A 19052-nucleotide genomic window follows, 5' to 3' on the forward strand; every position below is an offset into this window, starting at 1 on the left:
CGGCGGGGATCGTCCTGCTGGGGCTGCTGGCACTGCCGGCCGCGCTGCCCCGCGGAGCCGAGCCACGCTGCTTCTGCCAGGTGGGCACTGCCCGGGCACGGGATGCCAGCGGGATGGCGGCTGGGCTGGTCCCGGGGGAGCTGAGGGGTTGGCATGGGTTCAGTGGGCAGGTCTTGGGGTGCCCAGCGCGGGAAGCTCTCTCTGCTGGGGACAGTCCGGAGCAGGGCACGGAGATGCTCCGAGGGCTGCAGGAGCTTTCCTGTGTGGAAGGCTGGGAGAGCTGGGAATGTTCTCCTGGAGAAGGGAAGGCTCCAGGGACACCTCAGAGCCCCTTGCAGGGTCTGAAGAGGCTCCAGGAGAGCTGGAGAGGGGACAAGGGATGGAGGGACAGGACACAGGGAATGGCTCCCAGTGCCAGAGGGCAGGGATGGATGGGAGATTGGGAATTGGGAATTCTTGGCTGGGAGCCCCTGGCGCAGGGTGCCCAGAGCAGCTGTGGCTGCCCCTGGATCCTTGGAAGTGTCCCAGGCCAGGCTGGACAGGATTTGGAGCATCCTGGGATCATGGAAGGTGTCCCTGCCCATGGCAGGGGGTAGAACTGGATACGCTTTCAAGTCCCTTCTAACCCAAACCATTCCAGGATTCTGTGGTTCTCTTCCATACCATCTTAACTGCTCCCATCAGAAAAGGGGAGTGCTCCAACTTGTTGGGCATTTCTTCCCCAGCTCTCCAGATGCCTCTCCTGGGAAGTTTCAGGGATATCATTGCTATCCCTGGGAACTGCTTCATCCCCTCTCCTGCCTTGCTGTTCTCCCAGCTCTGCTGTCCAGGAGAGAGCCTGGCTGCAGTAAGCTCCTGCCACCCTGCCCTGCCATGCCCAGGAGTGAGCTGGGCTGCTCTGCTCCCTAAAACTCTTCCAGGGTTAATTCTTCCTGTTGTGTGCCAGGTGTGTCACTGTGCTCTCAGTGCAGCTTCTATTGAGGTACAGTAATGAGAGAACTGGGTACAGTCGACCAAGCATCTGGATTTAAGGAAGAGATCACTCTGCAGTTCCTTCTGACACAGCTTTGCACAAACAAAGTGGCTACTCCAGTATCCCTGGAAGTGTCCAAGGATGGGGCTTGGAGCACCCTGGGATAGTGGAAGATGTCCCTGCCATGGACATAAGATGGTTTTTGTGGTCCCTTGCAACCTGAATAATTCCTGTGATAAAGCACATTTTCAAGATCAAGGAGTGAAGATGTCTGTCACAATGTCTTTAGTCCTTTATTTTGTTGCCTTTAAAAACAGGAAGCTTTTATAAAGGCTGCTCTTGCTGTATTAAATTTCTAGTCCTTAAATGTGGGTTAGGAATTGAGAGTGGAGAAAGAACACAAATGGAATTACACTTTTGGCTTTGGCTTTGCCGTCTGGAGTGGCTCTTGACACTTTCAGCTTCCTGTGGAAATGGTAAATAAAAGCTCTGCTGATAAAGCATTGAAAAACATGCATTTAGATGCTGGATCTCTGCAGGGTTTTTCCCTGCAGCTTCCTGTAAGCAGAGAAGTTTGTCTCCTAAGGATTTAATGTTGAGTCAGGAGCGTGGAATGGGATAAGGAGCTGTAACCACTAACTGAACTGGCATTTTGGCATGGCACTGACTGGAAGGATCTTTTCCTTGGGCTGGAGGAGCTGGTGTGGTGCTTTGTGCAACACACTTTTCATTCTGTGGAGCAGCTTGGTTTTCCCTGCAAATGTTTAGGTCAGGATTCTTTATTACCTTTAGGAAATGGTGTCATGTAAGGCAGCATTTCTCAGCCTTTCTAACCACCAAACCTTTTAAATCACACCTGAGGGCTGCCTCATCTTTTGGTTAAAAATAATCTGCTGATTCTCTTGTGCAGAACTGGTCTGGTGGTTTTTATTTGCCACCAAAGAAAATATAGGGCCAGCCTTAAATGATCTGGTTTGCCCTCCTTTGTTTGGCTCCTTGAAGGCCTGGTACAGCTCTTGGTTTCCTCCTGTCAACCATCTCATGCTGCCTCGTGAGCTCCTCAGGTGAAGAAGCCTTGATGTGGGGTGTCTGGGAGAGTTCTGACTTGTGTGTCAGCCTGTGCTGGGACACTTGACAAGGGCCACTTTTGGGAGTGCTGCTCCAGCAATATTCCAAGTGCTGACTTCAGCAGGCTGTGATTCTGGAATGGGTGTTGCTCTCTTGTCTGTCTGCACCTAGGGCAATGCCTCACCTGCTTTTTGTCACTGTTATTTGATCTCCCTCACAGTCCAAGCAGTCCTCAAACTGTTTATTAGGAACATCCATCTGTTGCTACAAATGCTTGTGTTTCAAATATTGTTTTCTGCTTTCCGAGCTCTGATTAACATTCCAATATCAAAATCCCCTCAAACTTTACAGACAGCTCACCCCCCCTCGAGATATTCCTGTTTGCATCACAGCTTTAGTCAGCCATGGATTTCTTCTGTATATTCCTGGTAATTATTGTTCATTTGCTGTTTACAGGCTGATGCAGCTGCATTAAGGATGTGCTGCAGGTGTTTGGCAGATGGGGATTTTGCCAAGATTTCCGGTCTGGCGGAGGGCTGGTTCCCTTTGGGAGTGTTTCTGTGGGCAGGATGCTGTCATTAGGGGTGAGTCTGGGCATGGAGAGTTTCCTCCTCGGTACCTGGGCAGGCTTTCAAGCTGTCCTTGCGTTCCTCTTGAATTGGTGTTTGCTCGGCAGCCCCCGGGGCAGGAATTCATTCCTAGCACAGTCCCCAGTGTCTCTGGGGTAGCTTCAGGAAGTTTCCAGGTGGAGAGAAGCAGATCTTTGGAGGTACATTCTGCCCCTCTGCTCTGCTCTGCTGTGGTGAGATCCCTCCTGGAATGCTGTGTCCTGCTCTGTGCTCCTTCCAGAGCAGGAGGGATGTGGAGCTGTTGGAGCGAGTCCAGGAGGCCACCAAGATGATGAGAGCAGCTCTCCTGTGAGGAAAAGCTTGGGAGAGTTGGGATTGCTCAGCCTGGAAAAGACAAGGCTTCATGGTGGCCTAATTGTGACCTTCCTGTACCTGAAGGGAGATGACAGGAAAGATGGAGAGAGAGGATTTACAAGGGATGGAGGGACAGGACACAGGGAATGGCTTCCCACTGCCAGAGGGCAGACAGAGATGGAATATGGGGAAAGAATTCCTGATGAGAGGGTGGGCAGGCCCTGGCACAGGGTGCCCAGAGCAGCTGTGGCTGCCCCTGGATCCCTAGAAGTGTCCAAGGCCAGGTTGGACAGGCCTTGGAGCAGCCTGGGATAGTGGAAGGTGTCCCTGCACATGGCAGGGGGTGGAACTGGATGATTTTTAAGCTCCCTTCCAACCCAAACCATTCTGGGATGCTGTGGCAGCCCTTCAGGCCCTGTGGTTTGGCCCCATCCTGAGGCTTCCATGTGAAATTCGCTTCTGAGCGAGTTCTGGAAAACCTAGTCCTTGTTTTCTGGGCAAAAGATGGGGATAAAGCACCTGGAATGGCAGGTAATGTTTCCAGGGCATGTGCAGGAATGACTGTCTGCCAGCAACTTATTCCAAGTGCACTGGCAAGGATGAAAGGGAGATCATTTCATAGAATCATAGAATATCCTGAGTTGGAAGGGACCCACAAGGATCATCAAAGTCCAGCTCCTTTGTGCCAGGAAACTTCTGCTGAGGGAGCAGGGAAGGCATCTGCTCACCATCAGCCTGGGATTGCTGTGGCTTGTCCAGAAGAGCAGGGAAGCTCTTTTCAGGCTAAACCCAACCTCTCAACCTCTGTGGCATTCCCTTTCCTGTGCCCTGTTGTGGCTGTAGTGGGAGATGCAGGAAAAAGGTTTCCTTTCCTGCCTGGCTGTGGTGTGGGACATAGCGAGAAGAAATCCCGAAATCCACTGCTCAGGGCATGTTCCTGCGACACTCAGGGGAGCAGAAGGAGGTGGGAAGAGCAGCCTGACAGGAGGCTGGGATGGAGGGGAAGGAGGTTGAAGCAGAGGCCAGACCCAGGGATTGCACAGTCCCTGGTGTCGGTGTTCCCAGCACACCAGGTGGGTCCGTGGGATTTCGGGATTGTGAGCACATCACCATCAGAGCTTACTCAGCACCCGGAGCCGCTCCTGCCGCGTCTGTCCCGGCTGCTCCTTGAATCTCTTCCCACTGGGAAAGCCCAGCCCTGTCCCTCAGCCTCCTGCCAGGTTCTCACACCCAGGGCGGGTGGAGCAAACCCCTCAGCTGGTGATTCACCATGGCACGTGTTGGGGACTGGATCCATCCATGGTTTATCTCAAACAACTGCTCTCATTGGCACATGAAGATGTGGGTAAATATTTTGTTTGTGGGGTGGCAGGAAGTGTTTTAAGGTACCACCCACTGGAGGGCACGTCTGACACGTGCCAGAGCTCAGCTGCTCTGGCAGCAGGAGGTGAAGTCCCAAAGTGAGTCTGGCTGCATCCAGGGCTGAAAAATGGGTTCTGGGATGGTCATGGAGCAAAAGGGAACCTCTGAAATGAAAACCAAATCCTGCCAAATGATCTGACACTGGCACTTCCCTGAGTTTCCAAGTGGCTCAGCTTAAAGCTGTTTGCTGGGGGCATTCACCAGGGCTCTGAGGAGCCTCAGCTCTGGATGTTCTTGGTGCTGCTTCTCTTCTGTGCTCCTTTGGCTGTGAGCTTTGCTAGGCTGGGCACACACAGGCTGGGGAAATTGCCCATTTCTGCCCAGTCTGACTGAAATCCTTGGAGGAAGAAGGATTGAGCAGAGGTGGAGTTTTCCCAGCACTTCTCCTTTGCCCCTTGCCCCCATGGATGTGTTCAGGGTGACCCTGAGGCTGATCCCACCAATAAACTGATATTTGGAGAGCTCCAAAACACGACCCCCATCCGGTCCTAAGGATTTTGGGATCTTCTGCAGTGCTTCACTCTGGATTATAATCAGGATGAGGTTGGTTCTGGCTTGAATTGGTCACCAGAACAGACCTGGCCCAAATGGTGCTTCCAGTGGGGGCTCCAATGTTCCCCCTTACTTTGGAGTGACATCTTTGTCAAGTGTGCATACAGAGAGCAGCTGAAGATTATTCCCAAATCTTTTTGTAGGCCTCTTTTAGACCCAACCTTTTAAGCTTCCTGCCTTGAAGGATGCCAAGATTCCAGGAAATAAAAATGTGGTTGGTTGGTGGCTTGCTGCGGTTTGTTGTTTTGATGTGTGTTTTTTTTTAATGTATATATAATTTTGAAACAGCTTTAAATTGGGTAACTGGATTAGCAAATTGCTACTGTTTATTTTTACAAGGGTGATTCAGGTTAGTGGAAATCTTAAATCACTGTTAATCTTCATTACCATGCAAAATGCAGGACAGAATTCAGTAAATGTGTGAGGGTGACACACTGAGCTTCAGTGTAAACACTTAAAATATGAGTGAGCCTCCAAATCATGCTGCCTCAACAAAACAGAGTTATTCCAGCGGGGTAGGGAATTCTGGCTATTTTTTCCCCCACCTCCCCATTTCATGTGACTCTGTGCTCCATTTCTGCCATCCTCCTCTCAGCTCCATTTCCATGGTGGTAAATATAATGGTTTCATTTAAGTCATTGTGCAGCTCTTGCTGAATTATGAGGAGCAGCTGAGGGAGCTGGGAAGGGGCTCAGCCTGGAGCAAAGGAGGCTCAGGAGGAATTTCTGGCTCTGCACAAGTCCCTGACAGGAGGGGACAGCCAGGGGGATCGGGCTCTGCTGCCAGGGAACAGGGACAGGACAAGGGGAAATGGCCTCAAGTTGCACCAGGGGAGGTTCAAACTGGATATTGGGGAAAATTTCTTCATGGAAAGGGTTGTCCAGCCTTGGCACAGCTGCCCAGGACAGTGGTGTCCCCATCCCTGAAGGGATTGAAAAGCTCTGTGGATGTGGCCCTTGGGGACATGGGGCAGTGGTGGGGGAATGTTTGGACTCAGTGAACTTTTCCAGCCTGAATGATTCCAGGATTCAGTGATTTCCTCAAGGACTCACTGGGGGTGTGGGGGAAGCAAAACTACTTCTGTATTGAGCAACTTTGTCATCAGCCAGTAATGGATGTGTCAGGAAACCACAGCTGAATTTGCACTGCTTCTTTCTTTGTGTTTTTTCTTCTTCTTCAGGGCTTGCACAAAGCCTGTTGAGCTGTTCAGGATGATGCAAGAAGGATCCATCAGATTTAGAACAGATGTTTTCGTGCCAAATGGCTCTCTGAGACGAGCAGAGGGACTGCTGCAGATAATCACAGAATCATGGGATGTTCTGGTTGGAAAGGACCTTAAATCCCATCCCATTCCAGCTCTGCCATGGCAGGGACACCTCCCACTATCCCAGAGTGCTCCAAGCCCCATCCAGCCTGGCCTTGGACACTGCCAGGGATCCAGGGGCAGCCACAGCTTCTCTGGGCACCCTGTGCCAGGGCTTCCCCACCCTCACATCAGGAATTCCTTCCCACTATCCCATCCATCCCTGCCCTCTGGCAGTGGGAAGCCATTCCCTGTGTCCTGTCCCTCCATCCCTTTTAAATCCTCTCTCCCCATCTTTCCTGTCAGCTCCTTCAGGTACTGGGAGGCTGCAGTTGGGTCAGCCTGGAGCTTTGTCTTTTCCAGGCTGAGCAATCCCAACTCTCCCAGCCTTTCCTCACAGATCTGCTCCATCCCTCTCATCAACCTGCTGTGGTGCTGATCAAATCAGACCCTGTTGATTAACAACAAGGACTTTCTCTCAGGGCTGTCATCGTGTCATTGTTGCCTAACTGCTCCCATCTGTGTTATCCTACAGGAATGCTTCCTGAGCCTCATCCAGGAGGGATCCTGAGCTGGCAGCCCATGGCTCACAGCTCTCACAGCAGCCATATCCATTCTGCTTAAACTTAACTCACTGGGAAAAGGAAATGAAATGATTAATTATTTTATTGTTTGCAGTATTAAAAAGTTCTGGCTGAGTTGTTTATATTTAATTTATTATTTTTGTTGTTTTAAGTTTTGATTTTATTGGTTTTTTCCTTCCCCAGGTTACTGGTTATTTAGATGACTGCACCTGTGATGTAGAAACCATCGATGCCTTCAACAACTACAAACTTTTTCCTAGACTGAACCAACTCCTGGAAAGTGACTATTTTAGATACTACAAGGTAATTTTCTCTTACAAGAATTGTATTTCTTTGTGTGCTGCTGTACTTTTTTTTTTTAAATCTCCCATGAACTTATTGCTGATCTTTTAAAAATCAGACTCCTGCATTTTAACCCAAATTTTTTGCAATCAGTAAGTTGGACCCTTCTGTTATGAGGAGAACCTTAACAAGATGCAATGTACTTCTAAGAGGATTTCAAAGATATTCTCTTATCCATTTTCCTCTCTTAAGCAACACATTAATGAGAGGACTTCCTTTGGTGAGCTGTGATTTAAAGATGTTGATGACCAGTGACCCATAATGAGAGGATTCACAGTGACTCCCCACTGACATGGAAAACCTGGATTAGTTACAGACACTCAGGTTCACTGGTGACTGTTGCTGCCAGACATTCCATGGATTCGATTCCATGAGCTGGATTCTGCTCCCATTCAGTCAGATTTATCCCCCCTCTCTCCCAAACTTACCAAATCTTGTTAAATGTTCATTGTTTTGGAAGAATGTTACTTGTTACCAACTCACAAAAGAGAAGAATTGTGATTTGATGAAGAAGCTCATGTCCTTCCCCATTCCAGGGTTGGGATTTGTAGCAGAAATACTGAGATTGGTCTGAATGAAGTGTAGAATCCTGGAATTCCAGAATGGTTTCATCCAGTCCCACCCCTGCCATGGCAGGGACACCTTCCATGATCCCAGGATGCTCCAAGCCCCATCCAGCCTGGCCTTGGACACCTCCAGGGATCCAGGGGCAGCCACAGCTGCTCTGGGTACCCTGTGCCAGGGGCTCCCAGCCAGGAATTCCCAATTCCCAATCTCCCATCCAGCCCTGCCCTCTGGCACTGGGAGCCATTCCCTGTGTCCTGTCCCTCCATCCCTTGTCCCCAGTCCCTCTCCAGCTCTCCTGGAGCCCCTTCAGGCCCTGCAAGGGGCTCTGAGCTCTCCCTGGATCCTTCCCTTCTCCAGGTGAACATTCCCAGCTCTCCATTCCCAGCCTGGCTCCAGAGCAGAGGGAGCTCTGGCCTTCAGAACATTTTGGAATTATGGAAATGTCTGTGTGGGAAAGCACCAGCAGAAAGATCCAAGCAAGGATTAAAAGGATAACCTGTGCTGATAACAAGGTTATGAGTGATGTTATCAATCTGGGTCAGCAAGGAGCTGCTGGTGTGGGAACAAACAAGTGCAGAACATGGATTTCTGTTGGAAAATGGGGAGTGGAAGGTTGGCTTGGCTGCATGGGGGAGCTGTGGTATTGAATAGGGTGATGTGTTATTTGCAGGTAAATCTACAGAAACCTTGTCCCTTTTGGGATGACAACAGTCACTGTGGAATGAGAGATTGTGCTGTACAGCCCTGCCCCTCTGTAAGTACCAAATCCATTCTTTTACATATTCTCTTTTTTTTTTTTTAATTTAACTTTTTCAGACCAAGAGGAAACAGCAGACAAGTGACTGAATCTTGTTATTTTACTTATAGGAAAAACTGGGGCTCTGATGGGTCTTTCATGGGTGCAGCAACACAATAAGAAAGGCCAAAATACTAAATTCTGAAAGTTTCAAGACAGGCTGGGATTTTAATAGCTGACCCTCTGCAAACAGCCAAAAACTTCTCCTGGTCCTTTTTAATTTTTTTTCCATTAGTAATTAGTTTTTAGGGCAAACCCATTATTGTTTTTGTGTTAATTTTGGCTGATGAATTTGACTAAGAGTTTTGCAGCCCTCTTCTTGTAGGAGAATGGATCCTATTCCCACTCTTGTCCCTGTATCCTGGACAAAAGGGTTTTGTTCCTTCAGCTGTAAGAAAACAGCCCAAAAAGAAGGGGGTGAGAAGGTGAGGGAATCACAGCTTGGTGGCTGGTGGTCCCTTTGGGGACATCTCATGTTTTGGTGTTGACAGCCAGCACAGACTGTCTTACTCCCTCTTGGGTTCTAAAATAGAATGATGATGGGTTTTTTTTCACCTCAAAATAACCATAAATGTTGTTTAAATACTTTTTCTTCCTTAAAAAAAATCTATTTTTGGTAGTGATTATGACTAATGTGATGGAGTTATGTTACAATTACCTAAGTTTTAGCTGAAAGTTGTTCTTATTTTAAGAACTGACTGTCCCTGCTGTTCTTAATTATTTTTATTTGGGTCCATTTCACCCTGAAATCAATAAAAATAACTCTTAACTGCTTAATTTTTCTCTTTGCCATCACAGCTTTTGCTCTTGGAGAAGTGATTCTATCACCTTCCTACTCCTGGAGAAAATGGAAGCTGAGAAGAATTTTGGGGCTGGTTGTGTGGGGCTGGCAGGGCTGACATTCCATGATGGAATGGTCAGAGGGAAGTTTGGAATGTCATGGATCAGGAGCTTCTGAGGAGGCAGCTGGGCTCCTGCCAGGAAGGTGATGCCAGACCTGGACTGACCAGAGGCATCTGCAGCTCCTCTGGAGTTTGGCTTCCCCAAATTCCTGCTCGGATAAGCAAAGCAGAACCTGATGTAGCAGCTGTGGAAGGCTGCAGACCTTTGGAGAAGAGGAATCTTGCCAAAAATAAAAAAAAAAAATAAAAATAAACCACTAGGAACATTGCTTCTCCTCGGTCTGGGGAGGAGTTGGGTGTGTTGCAAGCTGGGCTGAGTGTTTTGGTCACCTTCTCACCTCTGGCAGCTGTGGTGACATCCCAAACCTTTCCCAAAGATAGGGCTGAGAGGTTCTCAGCAGCCCCACGTGTGACACAGGCTTTGTTTTGTCTTTCAGGATGAAATCCCTGATGGAATCAGATCTGGAAGTTACAAGGTGGGTGTGTCTGAGCACAAAAGGATGAGGTTTATTTTGTGGTCCAGTTTTGTGCCATTGAACTGATAAGGTTGGAAAATACCTCTGAGATCACTGAGTCCAACTGTCAGCCCACCACCCCCGTGGCCATCACTAACCCATGTCCTCAAGTACCACATCCACGTGGTGTTTGATCATTCCAGGGATGGCAACTCCAGCACCACCTTGGGCAGCTCCTTCTAATGCCTGGAAACCCTTGTGATGAAGAAATTTTCCTTAATATCCAATCTAAACCTCCCCTGGCCCAGCCTGAGGCCGTTCCCTCTCCTCCTGTCCCTGTTCCCTGGCAGCAGAGCCCGACCCCCCCGGCTGTCCCCTCCTGCCAGGGACTTGTGCAGAGCCACAAGGGCCCCCTGAGCCTCCTTTGCTCCAGCCTGAGCCCCTTCCCAGCTCCCTCAGCAATTCTCCAGCCCCTTCCCAGCTCCCTCAGCAATTCTCCAGCCCCTTCCCAGCTCCCTCAGCCTCTCCTGGTGCTCCAGACCCTTCCCAGCTCCATTCCCTGCCCTGGACACACTCCAGCCCCTCAAAATCTTTTTTGTCGTGAGGGGCCCAGAACTGCCCCCAGGATTTGAGCATGGGTCAATATTTGTCAAGATGCTCTTTAGGCCTAAATTTTCACTCTTCAAGTGCTTGGGATGCCACAGAGCCTCTGAGGTGGCTGTCTGGAGCCAGGTATTCCTGACATCTCTCCAAGAGCAGATGTCACCAGGCACAAAAAGCTCCTATGGCAGCGCCGGAGGCTGCCCCGAGTCCCTGCAGGACTCATCAGCATTGCACAAACCTTTAGGTATCTGCAGCCATCCTGTGCAAACACAGCCTGGGGTGAATCATGAAAGGGTTTCTGGGGCTTAACCTGGATAGTGCATTGAAGGCTAAATTAAAACAGCAAAAATCTTCCTTTTTAATCCTCATCTCTCCCCACCCCTTTGCTTTCCAACCCAGTACTCAGAAGAAGCCAATAACCTCGCTGAGGAATGTGAAGAAGCCAAGAGACTCGGAGCTGTTGATGACTCTTTGAGGTTTGACTTCTTTTGCCATAATCCTTCCTTTTCTTGAAGGAGAGCTGGGATCAGAGCTCGCTCTGAGAGTTTTCCCCCACGTTTTTTGCAGCAAGGAAACGCGGCAGGCAGTGCTGCAGTGGGCACAGCACGACGACTCCTCAGACAGCTTCTGTGAGGCTGATGGTACGGGCACCTGGGGGAGCTGGCAGGGCTGCAGTGGGGTTTAAGCACTTCTGCAGAACTTTAAATCATGGAATAGTTTGGGCTGGAAGGGATAGAAAGGACTTTAAAGCCCTGCCATGGACAGGGACACCTTCCACTACCCCAGGGTGCTCCAAGCCCTGTCCAGCCTGGCCTTGGACACTTCCAGGGATCCAGGGGCAGCCACAGCTGCTCTGGGCACCCTGTGCCAGGGCCTCACCACCCTCCCAGGGCAGAATCTCTTCCCAATCTCCCATCCATCCCTGCCCTCTGGCAGTGGGAAGCCATTCCCTGTGTCCTGTCCCTACAGTTCCTGAGGTGGAGCTCCTCTCCCACTTCACTTCAGATCCTGGAATGTTGCTGTGAGGTCTCTACACAACCTCCTCTTCTCCAGGCTGAGCAGCACCAATTCCTGGCCAGAGTGTAATATTTTAGCAAAATAGCATTTCTGTTCCTTTCCACCACCCCAACCTCAGTATTTTGAAAATAATGCACAAATATTTCTGATAAAGCTTCCTTGCTGCTCAGGACCTTGCTGTGTTTAGCAAGGTGGGCAAGAGGTGGCTGGATCAGCCCTGGAAAATGTCATTTTCCCTCAGGAAATGTTTGTCACTGACCCAGCACTCTGCTCCACAGACATCCATTCTCCTGATGCTGAGTACGTGGATTTACTCCTGAATCCAGAACGTTACACTGGCTACAAGGGGCCAGATGCCTGGAAAATTTGGAACAGTATTTATGAAGAAAACTGCTTCAAGTAGGTGCTTTGGGGGACAAGTTCCACAAGCCTGCTTTGTGCAGAGGGGCAGAAATGAATCCTCATCCTCCTGTCCTTGCTCCAGTGCCTGTGCAGGGTGGGATACACCAGGGACAAGTCATGTGGCTGTCCCAAAAGAAGACACTTGAGTCTTCCTGCCTGTTTTTTTCTAAAAAAAAAAAGAAGAAAGCACCACCAAAACCCCAGAGAAACTCACATTTTGCTCTATCCTTTCCCTTCCTGAGCAAAGCTAAAGCATGGAAGGGGATTTTAGATCCTCTCAGGCTGTTTGACAGCAGAAGTAGTAGCTCTGCTCTGTTTGTGCACACAAGAGACTGTAACTTATTTACATCTCTTATTTAAATGATATTATTTCCCCTCCTAGGCCTCAGAATGTAAAAAGACCTTTGGCATCTGACACAGGTGAGTCATTTATTTATCTCACTGAGTGGGTTAGTAGTGAACTGATCCCAGCTCCAGGAACAGTAAATGTTCTCTGGGCTCCTTCTCCTGCTGGATGAGAAATATTTTGTAGCTCTTGAGCAAGTGTAGAATTTTATGGCACCTGGAAGTGGGTTTTTCTAGCATTGATTGTGGAAAAAGTATGTCTGATCTTCTAGTCCTGGGAAAAAAACATGAATTTTGGAGGGACTGGGAGCAGGGCTGACCCCTGAGCTCTCCCTGGGTGCCTGATGTCTGTACTTGGCAGTGCCAAAGCATCTGTGATGGACTGAAATGAGAACCTGGCTGGGATCCTCCATGGAAAGCACCAAGAGCCAAGCCATGAGAACATCATCACCCTCCAGGAGAACCCTCTGCCACCATCTCCTCATTTCCCCCTAAATTATGGAGGTGTTTCCCCCCCTCCTTTGACCCTGGTGTGAAGGAGTGGCCCTTCTCCTGCTGAAGGAGATGTACAATGTCCCTGGAAATATCAGGTTTTACTTCCTTTGCAAATATTGATCCCTCCTGCACTGCTCAGGTTACTCAGCACCGTTGCTCATCCGGTGTCCTCACTGCTGCACTCGGAGTTTTCTGTGTTCAGAACATTTCCAAACCTCCCTGGAGAGGAGCCTTCTCTTGTCAGAGCAGATGAACAGAGCAGTGCTTGTGCTTTTGGAGCTTAATTTTGGTTGTATGTAATGCTTTCATCCTCTTTTTTCTCTCTCTCCCTCCACCACTTGTGCTTTTTTCCACCAGGAGATGATGGAGGTGAGTGGCACTGTTTGTTTTTACTGATAACAGAAACAAATGAGGTGTCTTTATCCTGCTCTCACAGGCTGTGCCATCAGATAAAGCACCTGCTTAGCAAAATTATTAATCAGGCAAACCAGAAATTAGAGTCATGGCATCATAGAAAATCCTGAGTGGGATCACCAGGATCATGGAGTCCAGTTCCTGGCCCTGCACAGACACCCCAACAATCCCAGCCTGGGCATCCTGGGGAGCCTGGGCAGTGCCAGCACCCTCTGGGAGAAGAATCTTTCCCTGAAATCCAACCTGAACCCCCCTGGCTCAGCTCCAGCCCTGCCCTGGCTCCTGTCCCTGGTCAGCAGAGTGAAGAGGAGATCCCTGTGACCTCCCTAGCCCAGCCATTCCTTATATGAAGGGCTTAAAAAAGTCCACCAGCATTTTTTTAACAGCACAAGTCCAGTTTGAAGGCAATCACTCAAGTGTGGGAAGCCTTTGGGAACAAGAATTGTCCTGGGTTTTTCTTTCAGTGGTTATTACTGAGAGAGCTTTGAACAGACTCATAATCCCAGCAGGCTCTGGAGCTGTAGGAGCTGTGTGCCCTGAGCTCCCTCAGGCCCTGGGAAAGGCTTTCCCTGGAGTTCTCCATTCTCCACAGCATCTTTTTGTCTCCAAACCATCCCCAAATCCTCATCTCCAGATCACTTCCATGCACAGAGCAGGGAGAGTGAAACCCTGACTTGTGGGATTCTACACGCTTGCTTGCACTCTGTGGTTTTTTGGTTGGTTGGTTTGTTTGTTTTATAAAAATATCCCTCTCCTCACTCTGCCCAGAAGAAGAAAGCAATCCCTGATCCTTGTTTTTGCCAGGACTGGGCTGTTCTGCCCCCCCAGCCCCCTGGGGAAAGCCCACGTGCTGTTTTGAGCTGCTACCACGCCGTGTTAGAGAATCATCAGTCACAAGGAGGGGCAGGAAAACTCTTTTCATGCTCTTTCCATCCTCCTTTCCCGATTTCTTCCAACTGGAGTGGGCAGAGGGTCCTCTGGGGGCCTGGGAGGTGGATTCAGGGCATCAGGCTTGGGCTGTACCCTCACTGATGGGTTTTTCCTTTCTTTCCAGGACACACATTTTACAAGTGGCTCAAAGGTAATCCTTGCTCTGAACGTGGTTGCTCTTCTTGGGATGGACAGGAAATGGCCATGGAGTGGGTGGTGGGATTAGATTCCTGCCTCACAGCCAGGAGAAATTCCAGTGGGTGCTTTCAATGTCTCAAACTGCCCTTTTCTTTGCAGGGGTCTGTGTGGAGAAAAGAGCTTTCTACAGGCTCATCTCTGGTCTCCACGCCAGCATCAACATCCACCTGAGCGCCAGGTACCTCCTGCAAGGTAAATCCTGCTCCCTGCCCCAGCTTTGCTGCCTCTCTCCAGAGCTGACACTTCCATGGCTCTGCTAAATGCTGCTTGGAGCCTGTTCCAGCAGGATTCAGGCCTGTTTGTGCTCTCCCAGCAGGGTTAGGGATGCAGTTGCCACATTCCTCCAGGTCTGACAGGGGCTGGGCCAGGCTCTGTACCAGGACTTCCAGCACATATTCCCTCCTTTCCTCCAGGGTTATTTTGCAGTGGGTTTCTATCTGTGGATTGAGGCTGTCCCTTCCCAGCCTGGTTTTATGATGGTCAGTTCAGCAATAACCTCACCTGGACTGGGAAATGCTTGGCTGGGCTTTCCCCAGGTCCATTTCCAGCAGCAATTCCCATTTCCTTCCCATGCTCTGGTCCATAAATACCTGTGAGGAATCCCAGTTTCAACCCTGGGCTTGAAAATCAAGGTGATACCTGTTGGAATTTGGGCAAATCATTTAGATTTAACTAAATAATTATATTTAAGTGTCTACAGGCCACTTGGACCTCACCTTGATGTGAGTCAGGCCAGGTTGGAACTGGGAGCTGGGATAATGTGGGAAACATCAGAGACAGGAGATGATTTGGGGCTGCAGCATCAGCTTGGCATGACTTTTATATCTTCCACTATGTATTTTATAGAATAATCTTAAATACATGGTAAAATAAGCAACAGAAATATTCTTTGTGGGCTTGAAAATGGAAAATAGAGGCCAGTTTGCTCCATTCTTGTTTTTCCATATCATCAGGAATTCTCCTAAGGTGTTCTTGTTCATTAGGAAGTTTCAGGAATTACCTGCAAAAAGTCTGCAGGAGTTTTGTGTTTGCTGGGGTTAGTTAGTTTGCAAGTTAAAATCATTTTTTGGGAAAATTTCTTCACTGGAAGGGTTGTCCTGCATTGGAAGTGGCTTCCCAGGGAAGTGGTGGAGCAGTGGAACCTCCCAGGAGGTTCAAGGAACGAGTGGATGTGGCGCTCAGAGGTTGGACTCTGTCAAAGGCTGATCTTGGAGATCTTTTCCAACCTTAATGATTCAGTGTTTTTGGGTCAGTGACTTGGAAAAGCTGGGATCTCCCTGGCTGGAATCCCATTTCACCATTTCCCTGGAGGGAGGAGATGAACCAGAACTAAACCCCTTCCCTCTTTGCCTTTGGGGTTTTTTTTTACTGTCTCAGATACGTGGTCAGAGAAGAAATGGGGCCCCAACATCACAGAGTTCCAGCAGAGGTTTGATGAAGTCCTCACCAGTGGGGAAGGGCCCAGAAGACTCAAGAACCTCTATTTTCTGTACCTGATTGAGCTGAGGGCCCTCTCCAAAGTGCTGCCCTTCTTTGAGCGCCCGGGTTTCCAGCTGTACACCGGGAACAGCGGCCGGGATGCAGAAATGAAACACCTGCTGCTGGAAATCCTCCATCTGGCCAAGTAATTGCACTCAGTACCTGGGGACAGGGGCTCTGGCACCATCTCTGAGTGTGCTGAACCTGTCACATAGAGCTCCTAGAAAGGCAGGTTCTGGCCTCTTTCCTGGAGTGATTTGTGCAGTAGAATCGTAGAAATATGGAATGGTTTGGGTTGGAAAAGACGTTTTTAAAGGTCATCTACTCCAGCCTCCTTCCAATGAGCAGGAGTGAAGTTTTGCTGGGAACACATTAATATCTGCATGCAAATTGCAGAATTTGGGTAATTAGTCCCACAGTTTAATTAGTCCCACGGTTTAATAGCCTCAGCTGCCTTTTGGATTTAGCAGAATTGAATTTAATAACTGCCTACGTGTCAGCCCTAAAATTGGCTACCTGTGTGACTCATCTGTGGGATACCAGGCCTGGCTTCGTGTTTGCAACTAGAAAAACATCCTAAATATCTTGGTAACAGAGGTTTGGGCTGTTGGCTGGAGTTTGGAGTAAAAGGAATGGAGGATATTGGAACCAGACAGAAATGAGTGTCTCCTAAAGTGATCCATGTTTGATTTATCTTGTCACCCTCCTGTGCTTCTGTCTGTCAGAAAATACTGAAATTGCTTAAAAACCATTGAGCAATTGCTGAAAATGTCTCCAAGGTGAGATGCCAGCTCAAATTGAAGAGAGAATAGAATCCCAGGGTGGTTTGGGTTGGAAAGGACCTTAAATCATCTCGTTCCATTCCTTGGGATTGGATGTCAGATTAAAACACCTCTGGAAATGTCCAGTGGCTCCTACCTCTGTTTATCCCCAGCCCTGACTGCAGCCACAGAACCAACCAGGGCAGAAATCAAACTCTCACCATTCCCTTCCAGGTCCTTCCCACTGCATTTCGATGAAAACTCCTTCTTTGCAGGGAACAAAAAGGAAGCTGCTAAACTAAAGGTAAATTCTGCCAAGGACCCCACTGCAGGAGGCTTTTCCCTACCTCAGTCCCACTGAATTCCAGGATTAATTCAGATTAATTCCTGGAAGGAGCCCTAATTAGTGTATCACCATGACCAACATGAATGTCTTTTCCCTCAGGAGGAGTTCAGGCTGCACTTTAAGAATATTTCCAAGATCATGGACTGTGTTGGCTGCATCAAGTGTCGGCTGTGGGGGAAGTTGCAGGTGAGATTTTCAGCAGTGTCTGGGAGCTCTGGTGCTGGGACTGCTGTGGATGTGGTCCTTGGATACCAATCAGCTCCTGAGTACAGCTCAGGGCTGCTGATTCCTTACCTGTGCAGGCAGCAGGAGGCAGCTGATTCCAGCTTGCTCAGCCTGGGAAAGTGGGATAACCCAGGGGAGGGGAGGGCTGCAGAGCCTGGGTTAAGTGAATCCCTCTTGCCCTGTTTAGATGATGTTGCCCAAGTGGAGGGAGGGTTGGATGCTGCTGTTGAAGGATCCTCTTTGATCCCTGCACAGACACAGGGCCTGGGCACAGCGCTGAAGATCCTCTTCTCAGAGAACCTCATCGAAAAGATTCCCGAGAGCGGCCCTTCCTATGGATTCCAGCTGACCAGACAAGAAATTGTGGCCTTATTCAATGCCTTTGGAAGGTGAGTTTGAGACTTTTCCCCTCTGCTTTTGCATGAGCTGCTGTGTTACATCCAGTTCCAGCTCTAATTTCAGTCAGTTCTCAGCAGTTTTGCTGGGGACTCTTGGCATAGTCTGGTACCAGGTGTTGGTATGGAGTACAACAGTTGGAATGATTTAAAGTATTTTTTGTACTCTACCTTTCTGTAAGGAATTCAGGGAAGCATTTATGCTAAGATACAAAGGATTTCATCATTTTGAAGGGACTGTGTGACTCTGTCCTGGGAGCACATTGTCCCTGGCAAGGGCTGCTTTCCTTAGGCCTCTCCAGCAGTTCATTCCCAGATCATGACTGAATTTAACAGGGATCCAGCAGTCCAGCCTCTCTGGATGAGGAGTTTTTGTCAGAAAAAGAGGATAATGAGGCCTTTAGGAGGGGATTTCAGGACACTCTGGTTATACATGAGCTCTTTGTGATCTTGAGGGACCAGGAGTTTCTGGCAAACAGGTTTTTCCAAGGATGAATTCCTTAACATCCTATTCCACTGTGATTCCCAGTGTTTGCTTTAAAAAGAGGCAGGGGGATTAATGAAGGGCCTGGTTGTAACCTCAACCTAATTTAGCTGGAATCCCAAATCTTCTCTTCCCAAGAGCTGCTTGAAGCTTTGCTTGCTACAGCCCCTTTCTCCCAGATTTTAAATAATTCACTGCATCAATGTTGCTGGAACGTTTCCCTTTTGCTTTCCTTGCACACAGGGTTTCAACCAGCGTGAAAGAACTGGAAAACTTCAGGAATATCTTACAAAACATGCGGTGAATTCAGTGGAGAAAGAGAGACTTGAGGATAAACACCATCATTCCACCACTCTGATTTAAACCATGGAAACCACTTGCTGGGGCTCCTGTCCCATGATTGTCTGTAACCTGCTGAGGAGATATTTTGTACAAGGGAGAAAAAAAAAAAGCTATATTTTTTTTTTGTATAAAAGTGGGGACTATATGCAAATTTTATTTTATATATTGGAAGATCATTTGGAATAACTCTTTGAAATATTGCTGTGCTATTTGGATGGATCAGACCCATGGCCTTGCCTTTGGAAGCTGGAGGTAGGGCAAGAACTGTGCCAAAGAATAAACTGGGGGGAAATTCCTTGTCTGCTCCATCATTCCAACCAGCCCCTCACTCACAGTGTGTCTTCACCAACTTCTGCTGCACAAAAAAACAACTTCAAGTGATTGTAGGAGCTTGGGGTGAATTCCTCTTCTTCAGAATTCCTCTTCTTGTGGGGACAGGCAGTTCCTGCTGCTCCTTGCACCTGCTGGAGGCTGGGAAGATGCTGAGATGGGAAAGGATGTGCCCAGCACGGGGCAGAGCTGCTGGGAAAGGGCAGAGGGTCCCTCCTGGGCTGGGCACAACCCCTGGGGTGAGACCCTCTGCCCCATCCACCATCCAACACTGCAGCAGGGACAAAGGACAGGCTTGGGTGTGGACAGTGCTGCTGGAAACCCCACCTAAGCCTGGATCTGTGTGGAAACCCCTCTGCTTTCCACCCTAAAACATGGGAAGAGCAGGAAGAGGCAGCG

At 48.9% G+C, this 19052-nt stretch overlaps 1 protein-coding gene across 3 annotated transcripts in view; it reads left to right on the forward strand.

The window, feature by feature from the left end:
• ERO1A (endoplasmic reticulum oxidoreductase 1 alpha) overlaps positions 1-18704 on the forward strand; it is a 20479-nt gene extending 1775 nt beyond the window's left edge. The window contains exons 1-17 of one of the 3 annotated variants that reach the window (XM_015630569.2): positions 27-80; positions 2498-2625; positions 7009-7128; positions 8405-8488; positions 9870-9908; positions 10890-10966; positions 11058-11131; positions 11786-11906; positions 12292-12329; positions 13107-13118; positions 14218-14244; positions 14391-14483; positions 15669-15915; positions 16766-16835; positions 16977-17063; positions 17358-17491; positions 18225-18704. In XM_015630569.2, coding sequence (XP_015486055.1) covers positions 2611-2625; positions 7009-7128; positions 8405-8488; positions 9870-9908; positions 10890-10966; positions 11058-11131; positions 11786-11906; positions 12292-12329; positions 13107-13118; positions 14218-14244; positions 14391-14483; positions 15669-15915; positions 16766-16835; positions 16977-17063; positions 17358-17491; positions 18225-18285 — 1299 coding nt within the window. In that variant the 5' untranslated portion in view covers positions 27-80; positions 2498-2610 and the 3' untranslated portion in view covers positions 18286-18704. Of the gene's footprint in view, positions 1-26; positions 81-2497; positions 2626-7008; positions 7129-8404; positions 8489-9869; positions 9909-10889; positions 10967-11057; positions 11132-11785; positions 11907-12291; positions 12330-13106; positions 13119-14217; positions 14245-14390; positions 14484-15668; positions 15916-16765; positions 16836-16976; positions 17064-17357; positions 17492-18224 lie in introns of those variants that run through there. The other 2 variants (XM_015630568.3, XM_019006986.2) reach the window with 2 other exon arrangements.
• Positions 18705-19052: the final 348 nt, after the last annotated feature.

Source organism: Parus major, chromosome 5 (assembly GCF_001522545.3).
Source record: "Parus major isolate Abel chromosome 5, Parus_major1.1, whole genome shotgun sequence".
Lineage (NCBI taxonomy): Eukaryota > Metazoa > Chordata > Aves > Passeriformes > Paridae > Parus > Parus major.